At 36.2% G+C, this 10,130-nt stretch overlaps 1 protein-coding gene across 1 annotated transcript; it reads left to right on the plus strand.

Annotated features, from left to right (window-relative positions):
* Positions 1-52: 52 nt before the first annotated feature.
* Positions 53-5,922, plus strand: LOC140152543 (uncharacterized). Its single transcript, XM_072174924.1, has 2 exons — positions 53-180; positions 3,221-5,922. The coding sequence occupies exons 1-2, from the start codon at positions 116-118 to the stop codon at positions 4,059-4,061; spliced, it is 906 nt and encodes a 301-aa protein (XP_072031025.1). The 5' UTR covers positions 53-115; the 3' UTR covers positions 4,062-5,922.
* The last annotated feature ends 4,208 nt before the right edge of the window (positions 5,923-10,130 follow it).

The following is a 10,130-nucleotide window of genomic DNA, read 5'->3' on the forward strand; positions in this document are numbered from 1 at the left end:
ATTTTGGAAGGACGTCACCGGAAGCAGCCACATGTTTGTACCCGGGTCAGGTGTTTCAGCCAAATTCAGCAGCTGAAATTCAGGGGAATTTTAATTTCGCTAGATTTGTTGCAAAATGCCGACTTGTATCGTAAAGGGCTGTAAGAACAGGCCGTCTGATGGCTCGAGAAACTTTCACAAGTGAGTTTTGTTGTAAAATGGGCGAATAATTTTTATAGGAATTCTTCTTCTTCCTTATAAGTGCCTCCCTCATATGTATGAGTATTGTCGCACTGCGTACAGACAAGCTGTACTTATTTTTACTCTGGAACCTAGAGTAGATGAGTGTATTTTGAAGTACAGTCAACATGACCGGGATGATCCCCTGCTCTTTTCGAATAGCCTGTGACGTTCTTTAACGTGCACACTACATTAATGTGAGAAAATATGCATGTACACGGGACCGACAGCTTAAAGTGCCCTCCGAAGCACTAAGCAAGTAGAGTGAAGTGTCTTGCTCAAGGACACAAAGAGCCGGACCTGGGATTCGAACCCTTAAATTCGAATTTCCTTAAAGCTTTAAAGTAGGCCTATCCATTGGATCCATTCCTGGTGGGCTGTGCAATAATTATAAACCCTGCTGGGGGAAGGTAAAATTGGGGGAGGGGCAAGAAATTTTGGCGAGCCGAAAGGGGGTGGGCATTGGGCAAGCAATTTTTGGCTGGTGGGGGGTGCAAGTGATTTTGGCACACATTCATGTAGGTATGCCAGGTGAATTCAAATTTGCCATCAAACTGCATCATTTTATATATCAAATTAAAGCCCTTGAGTAAAGAAAGCCAACACTGAAAACCTTTATGTCATCGCAATTTCCGTAGCAAAGTTACATCTTGTCAAAGATTGACTTTCATCAAAAAGATTCTGCTAGCAAAATTCCCCAAAACAGCATTAGGCCGTGTAAAATTAATATTTTGGTTCTCGTCCCCTCCTCCTCAATTTCTGGGATTTGTCAGATTTTTTTTTTTTTTTTTTTTAGATTTTTCAATTTTTTAGACTTTGGAATGATTTATGAAATCTTCATACATATAAATAAGTTAGAGAACAAGCATCACTTCCAAGTCTTTTTGTGGTACTCTAGGGGTTTATCCCTCAGAATCTCACATTTAAAAAAAAAAAAAAAGGGCCTCATCGTTTCCTCGAGCACTGTTGGAGAAGACCGAAAACTACTGACAATGCTAATTTTACATTGGAAAAAAAAAAAAAAAAACAAACACCTCCCTCCCACATCAATTCATGAAAATCCTCTGGACGAGAACCAAAACATTAATTTTATACGGCCTTACGGGGGTGTTTCTAGATCTTAGTCTCATGACGATAGCACCTTTTTTAATGGAACTGCTATCAAAATCTCTCTGAAATTCCATGTGCGAGTCACTCATCACCAAAAAAAATCATATATGTGGGTCAAGTGAAGTATAGACAACATATTTATGAAGGTTTCCTTCTTAAAAGCTTCTTTTTAATTTCAATGTAAATTTGTATTGCCGGTTTAGGCCATTTTGACTGACTAACAAATGTGTTAACTGAGGTTTCCCTGTGATACCTAATTCATGCATTCATGATGGGGCGCCTTTTCAATAAAACGCTCTAAAAAAGCGGGAAAGCAGTACGGAAACGATTTAATATGCAAATTTTCCTGATCGCTGCGCTTGCAACACAAGGGTGAAAATAAGAGCGCGTGAACCAGGGGCCACTTTGGCAAAAAAGTGGCCCCTGGTTCCTGGATTTGAGTGAACCAGGGGCCACTTTGGATGAACCAGGGGCCACTTTTTTTTAAAAATTATTATTTCAAGTTTGGGGATCTAAAATAAAAGCACTGCAGTATAATGTTATTAAAAAAATAAAAAAATAAATTAATTAAAAAATTACACCGTGCAGTACGCTCACATAACACGTGCTCTCTGCAGTGCACCTCCCCCACTACACAGTGCACAGACTGTGCGGTGTTGTACAAACTTTATTGCTCAAATAAAACGTTAAAGTGCATTTCCGCCGTGATATTCCATCACTAGTCGCTATGATACATTTTCTCATTTCCATGTCAGTTTTGTTCCGAAACGTGGTCAGAAAAAGGTGCAAAAACTTGGCGAAAACTCAATCAATTTCCATAGTTTTTTCTGTATGTGACGGCCATTTTAATATTTAATGGGGTCATGGTTCATGTTCATGACGTCATCCCCACCGGAAATAGTCGATAATTTACCGAAAATCTTCGGGGGTAACTCCATGAATGAAATCTTTTCCCGAGTCCAACTCGTGCACGATCGAAAGCTGCCGATAACTAAATTACAATAATTTATGCAGACTGACCTGGGCACTGAATTCTACGTATGTCGCAGTTCATGATTTTAAAGCGATGTTTTCGTCAACAAAACTTGTTAAGCTTACAGGTAATTTCTACTTAAATTTTAGAGTCAGGTAGTGTTGGAGACGTACGAGCGCCACTCGGGAGAAAATGGGTGTCGCCCGTCTATATTATTTTGCCTTGTCACGAGCGCACTTGCCTGGTTTCTGGGGGCCAAACGGCGCCCGTCGCCCGCTTAAAATCACCCTTGTTGCAACATAGTATATCTAGACCATTTTTAAAAGGGCATTTTGTGATCGTACCGGTAACTAGTGTTGGTAGCGCCCAGTGCCGTACTATTACGCTGACTTTCGTATTCGGCGAGGAGGACGATTTCGACCTCCTGGTTTGTTTACAAACAGAGAGGTAGACAAAAACCGTTCCGCTTGTCCAAACACTCAAGTATCAGAAGGATGGTCCACAATAGCGTGATTCACGTAACCTGAATAGGGATTAAAAAGCTGTCACGTAGAACCATGTGCTTCTATTGTCCAATTTGTGTAAACAGTTCAGACCCAGTACACGATCATGTCAGAAATTAATATTTTGTTCTGGGTCTGATTATTCGGACTAGGCAGCGCCCGGGGCAAGAAACAAAATTGGCGCCCCTACCCCTCACCCGAGAATATCTTTGACGCGGGCAGTGGCGTAGCTAAGGGTTGTGGCACCCAGGGCTAAGGATACATAATGCCCTTCCCCCCAACTATTGAAGCAATTGCAAATGAAATGACCCTATTGTATAAGACTCTATGTAGTGGATGATTCTCAGTGGGAAAAGAAAAAATGGCACAGCATTATTATACTCAAAGTGTGTTGTTTTTGTTTTTTTCATTGCAGATTTCCTAAAGTAAATAAGTACTTATTATCTAAGTGGATCCAAGCTCTTAAGTTGTCTGAAGACTTCAAGCCAACCTACCATATTGTGTGCAGTGAGCATTTCACATCTGATGATTACTTCATGGGCCCGTCGCACATTTCAGCAGGCAAACGCCTTAAACGCCTTAAGTACACTGCTGTACCATCTTTATTTCAAAATCCAAGGACTTCTATAACAAACAGTTCTTTTGTTAATCCAAGGACTTCTGTAACAAACAGTTCTTTTGTTAATCCAAGGACTTCTGTAACAAACAGTTTTTTGGATAATCCAAGGACTTCTGTAACAAACAGTTCTTTGGATAATCCAAGGACTTCTGTAACAAACAGTTCTTTGGATAATCCAAGGACTTCTGTAACAAACAGTTCTTTGGATAATCCAAGGACTTCTGTAACAAACAGTTCTTTGGATAATCCAAGGACTTCTGTAACAAACAGTTCTTTGGATAATCCAAGGACTTCTGTAACAAACAGTTCTTTTGATAATCAAAGGACTTCTGTAACAAACAGTTCTTTTGATAATCAAAGGACTTCTGTAACAAACAGTTCTTTTGTTATAACTTTCTGGCAACATAACTCATCCGAGACATCTGCAAAAACTGCTACTGCTCGAATACTCAAACAGAATCCAAGATATAAGAATTGCAAATCCAGCATGCCAAGAAGTCATTCATATGCCAAGAATCCATCGAGTTTAAGGAAGAAAATCAAGGGCTTACAACAGACAGTAAGGCGTCAAAAACAGAAAATTGCAACTTTGACAAAGGCTTTAGAAACGCTTGAGGAAAAGCAGAACATCAAATGACTTCCATCAATTCTTAAACATTTTATGGGTTTATTTTGGAATTACTTGAGCTGAACTTCCAGCGCATGCACAGTAGTGATACAGTAATAATGTTAAACTGAACATGGGTTCACAGGTTTTTGCCGTAGGTGGAAAAAACTGTGGTTTTAACCGCTTGGCAAAAACAGTTTTGCCAGTTAACATATTTCTTTTTTTATAATTTCAATAAAAAATGTTAGACTCACATTTTTAGTGATGTTTCACCACTATACACTAGTGGTTTCATCAGACTGGCAATTCATCACATCTGACCGTTTCCTTTTTTAGGCAACAGGAACCACCGTAGAGGGCATGATGAGTTGGTCAAAGATGTTGTTGAGTGAGTAGGCCCCCTCGTCCTTGTTTAGAGAGTCTTTTCCTTTTGTGATGAGTTGCCAGTCTGAAACAACTAGTGTAGTGGTGAAACATCACTAAAAATTGAGTCTAACATCTTCATTTTCACCTGAAGGAAAGACCCATTGTTATAAAATAAAGTTATAGGCAGGACAATTTGTAATGCTGCATAAATATAATCTCAGTGGTTCATATTATAGAATGCTTTATCCAGGCCTCCAAAAACCGCGGGAATGGCGTTCCCAGAAAGTGCTTGAGGTCACAGAAAAAAAAATTTAAAAAAGTTTTCGGTGACTTTGAAATTTCAGGATCATTCACAGTTAATTTGAAAAAATGAAAAAAAAAAATCAGAAAAAAAATTATAGTTTGTTATCCTGTATATAATGCAAACCATTAACTGTGAATAATCCTAGCCCTACAGAATAGGTCCAGTGGTTCTTCAAAGTAGCAGAAAACTTGTAAAAAAATGTTTAAAAATTTAAAAAAATGTGTTTTTTGAATTTTTTTTACTGACATCCGATCCAATATTGATATCGAAAATATTGGGCTGATACGATATCCGATCCAATAATCGGTTGAGCCCTAGATGTGATTATATCAATCATATACTATATGTACTATGACTTACGACAAAAAACTGACAACATTGTTGGAAATTTTTGAGTTTTGACAGTAATATACTTTGAAATTTAAGTTGTGTTTTTTGTGAAAAAGGGTGTGAATTTTTTATAGAAAACTGTTCCAAAATAAGGCTCAGATTGCATGAGAGAGCATCTAATTCTAAACCCTGAGAGCTTCCAGGACCCTTCAGCGGGCCCTGGACCTCGGCCGTTAGGACTTCGTGCTCGTGATGTCCGCTACGCGCACATAGACCTATTTCAGTTATTTCACAGAAAATTTTAAGCACTTGTCATCAAGTTCCCAGACAGCAGAATTTTTCTGGAAGCCTGGGTTTATCAAAGTACATAAAGTACCTGATCATCCTGATCAAAAACCCCTCTCTGCCATTATACTCCCTTAGGCAACACAGGATGATCAACATAAATGTGGCACACTTTTTATAGCTTTGAGTTAAGCATGTAATATTCACTCTATAACTATGTATTATTTACAGTATATAACAGGTGGGAAAGAGTACTTAAAAAATGCCTTATATCAAATGCTAGCTGAGTGAAGTAGACAAAAGCATGTGCTGTCTACAGTAGAAAGCAGATGGAAACAATTTAAGAAGATTCCCCATCACATATTACCCTGAGTGAAGTATACACAATCATGTGCTATAAGCAACAATGGTAAAAGATTCACTATGCTAACCTGAATGAAGTAGACAATATCATGTGCTATCTACAGTAGACAGCACATGCCAACAACGGTGAAAGATTCCCTATCACATGCTACATTGAATGATGATTTTTTTTTAATGTATTTGAACTTGTTTGTTACCTTGTTTTAAAAAATAAAAGAGAACAAGACCTGTTCAGCTCACTAATGAAGTGTTTTTTACTTGAGGAAACTGTTAGTAGAGTTGTATCTTTAGAACACATGAATGCAATTTTCATCAATTTGGATATTTAGGGTAAGTTGTTATGATAAAAAAAAAATGGCCCAGAAAATCAGATTTGGCGCTTTTCCCAAAAACTGCTCATTTTTGCATTAGTTCCTTGCATCATTTCCCTCCTGAAAATATACTTAATAATGTACTGATCATCATTAGTCTTTTAATACAAAGCAATGTCTAAAATTTCCCACTTTGAGTGATCCTTTGTGCCCCTTAAGGGGGTACTACACCCATTGATTTTTTTTTTTGCATTTTTTTGCATTTTGTGAAGAAATTACAAAAAAAAATTGGACAAAGTGGTATGCAAAATGAAGGGGCAAATCTTCTCGTTTTATTGGTGGTATCGGTATCAATGTAGCTTACATGCTTTTACAGATAGAAGCCAAAAGGAGGTACATCACTGATGATTTAAATTCACTTCATTTTGGAAAGCTTACTATCAACGGATTTCGTTAAAATTTTGGGTATGTGTTGCTAACACATTAGGGAAATAAAGTTGATATGTAAAATGGGAATAAGTGGTTCCTGATTTCTTTTATGACTTCATGAACTTGGTGCTCCACAACTATCAAAAAGGAACTGGTTAAAATGCTTCTATTTTCAATGTTGAGCTATATTTTGTATTTTTAACTTGCGACATTATTGCACTGAAACTTAATTAAGCCATAGGTAACAGGTTACAACAACCATACTACAGCAATGATGAAAAATTTCTTGTCACCTATACAACCATATTGGGTAGTTTTCCGTAAGCTTAGCTTTTGTGATTTTGGTAACTATTTTATATTTATTTGTGAAATCCGTCTCAACTAGGCATTCTAAATTGTACTCACCATTTACATCCCAAGGTATATTAGTATATCCACCATGCACTTCTCGATATATATCCAGTTAAAGACAGAATATCAAAATTATGCCTCATATGATATCACAGACTCTCACATGTGTATTCAAAATTGATGCTTAAATTTGACCTGAACCAATTGACCTATAACCTGACATACGGTGACCTAATAGCCTTTTCTTCTCCTAACAACTAATGACTATGCATCTATTGTATAAGTGTTTATTTAATTTATTCAGTGTTATATCATGGTAGGTATTTTGCATGCACCACTATAGATTTTCTATAGAGAGTATAACAAAGGATTTAATGTATTCTATTCATGTACCCTACTTGAACATTTTGTAAAGAATAAATTATGGTTTGTTATGAAACACAGATCTGAGTTACTAGGTTACAGTAAACAAAAAAATATATAGGGCTAAAATTACTTACTAAAATGGTTGAAAGTCACTTTATATGTAGATATATTTTATAAGTTCAGGACATGAGGTGATAAACATATATATGTACTTAATAAATTTGGAAGAAAAAAAAGAAGAGGGGTACTGATGAAAATCAGGGTATTATATCGCCTTAAACAAAACTTACGTAGCAATTGATCTTCCATTTAACACAAATATCCAGGTAAGCTGAAATGCTGGCATGCAAGTTCTGAACAGGCATAGCCAGGGTAAGCCACCCCCAACATAAATTTTCGGGATTAAAATGGGCTGGCAAAGAGAAAAGCGTCCTTAAAATTACAAAAATTGACAGATGGGAACAGCAATTTGGCTTTGCCCCCTCACTCACTCCAAAAATCTTGCTATGCCACTGGTTCTAAACTACAGCAACTGGTTCAACGTGGATCAATAATATTATTCTTCAATATTATTGAAGAGATCTAATATAGTTTGATTTTATTGTATCTAGGGTCTTTGATATTGTTCAATCAAATTGATCGTGTATAGGCCGCAGTAGAGGTTTCAGAAAAAGAATAGTATGCACTATCTGTAATGTCTAGTTGGTATGTTACACAACAAAGAGCTAAAAGATGCAGGATTCAATGGCCTTTGCATTTATCATCTGAACTTCACATCGCAGATAGCAAAAACTATTCTTTTCCCAAATCCCTTGAACTTGAACAATTTGCCTCCATATTGTTACCTGTTGAGCCTCATAACTTGGTAACTACTAGTATATGTCCTCCGCAGTCCACACACTTGTTTCATTTTTGTGATCCTTGGGCGAATAATTTGATATGCTTCTAGTGAATTTGGGACATGTTTAATTTTTGCCCCTATGATCCTGTAGGGGTTGTGGGAGTCCTTTGTTACGGCTATGGGGCTCAAATACAGCTTGGCAGACAAAATATTTGAATTCAGGATACCTGAATTAACAAAAATAATTTGGTTGCCAGCTTTTACATGAACTAGCCACTTAAATAAGCACATTTTTGATAGAACCAGTCTATTGGAATGAACCTAACCAAACACAAACTTCATCACACACACTGATCTAGAACTCTTGCAATATGCCTGCTGGTTTTCATCTTCTTTCATCTTTATTACAAACATGTATAAAATACCCAATAACATTTTAAATTATTAAGTAACTACAACAATAAGAAATAATCATGCTTGATTTCATTAAATCAATTGAATAGCCTCAAATTGAATGCACTGTACTCCCCACTGATTAACTTGGACCCAGCCTGAACTTAAACATACAAAACCAAAGAAGATATCTTATACTTCCCACAATGCATTTCTTTCATTTAAATTTTTTGTACGGATTTGCTATCTAGTGCAAAATGGGTCGATAGGCACAAAAAGTACAGAGTACATTCAGATCTTGCAAACTATGTTTATTTCTTGGCTAATCGACCCATACTTGTCCAGTCTAGTCTCCTCACCAAACCAAAGAAAACCTGTACAAAGTAATAGGAGTGTCATTTACTGTAATGAGGTAATGTGTCATGATGCAAAGGATTCTGGGAAGGGCAAGATATCTTCTCTGATCAGAAACAAAGCTGTAAACATTACAGTTAAGCTCCCACATTTGGTACAATTTCTGATACAAGCATCATAATTTGCATATAATTTGAGGGTTGACAAACAGAAAGCCTTAACTCACAAAGGATTCCTTTGTGAGTTAAGGCCTTCTGATATACCCTCGATATATATGCTGTACATGGTGCAAAGTTTATTTTAAGATGTATGGAGGCATTTTGGATTTGACCCCAAGTGACCACCAGAGGTCACAAAAGGTCATACAGGGGTGAAAAGTAAAGGGGTCAAATCCAAAATGCTTCCACAGCTTAAAATAAACTTATGGACCATGTACTGCATGTGTGCAAATTATGATGCTTGTATCAGAAAGTGCACAATTATTTGGCTTAGCAGCTTAACTATTATCAGTATTGGTTGAAATTGAGTTACTGACATTACAATACTAGATATTCTATATAAACTAAAAGACCTTTTGATACCATAAATGTCAACTGTATTTCATTTTAGGTTACAAATAATTATAATTTGTATTATTCTAATACAGAAATACATTAAGGGATCTAAAATGAGCGTTCATTGCATTTCGACAGTATTTTTGTGGGACATGAGAGCACCTCAGACCTGTCGAATTGCATTCTGAATCTGAAGCATGTCTTTCTGATATCAAATAATTTTCATTTTTGAAAATCACAATATAATACAAATTTTATGACAAATTATAAAAATTTTATATTTTTCAAATTTTTGACATATAACAGTCCTCAAAGTAAATTATATAAATCTAATGATATATTCTTAAAGTGTATGTAGCAGGGAGGAAAAGCCGACGGTCAATTGAAAATTTTGACCTTTCATATTGAAAATATGGATTTTTTCCCAAAAAGACCTAATTTTTTTGGTGTTTTGGAAAAAAATCCATATCTTCAATCTGAAAGGTCAAAATTTTCAATTGATCGTCGGGTTTTCATCCCACCTACATACACTTTAAGTATAAATCATCAGATTTATAAAGTTTACTTTAAGTACTGTTAAATATCAAAAATATCAATTTTTAATGATTTGCCATAAATTATGTATTAAATTGCTAATTTCAAAAATCAAAATTATTTGATATCAGAAAGACATTCTTCGTATTCAGAATGCAATTCGATATGTCTGATGTGCTCTAATGTCCCAAAATAAATACTGTCCAAACGCTCATACCCCAGCCCTTAAGCTTCTTATTGTGTTTTAAAAAACAAGTCATCTGCAAAAACATTTTCTTTCACACAGGGTGTGTAGATATCAAATGGAGTCACCCATTT

The sequence above is a fragment of the Amphiura filiformis genome, chromosome 5, assembly GCF_039555335.1.
Source record: "Amphiura filiformis chromosome 5, Afil_fr2py, whole genome shotgun sequence".
Taxonomy (NCBI): domain Eukaryota; kingdom Metazoa; phylum Echinodermata; class Ophiuroidea; order Amphilepidida; family Amphiuridae; genus Amphiura; species Amphiura filiformis.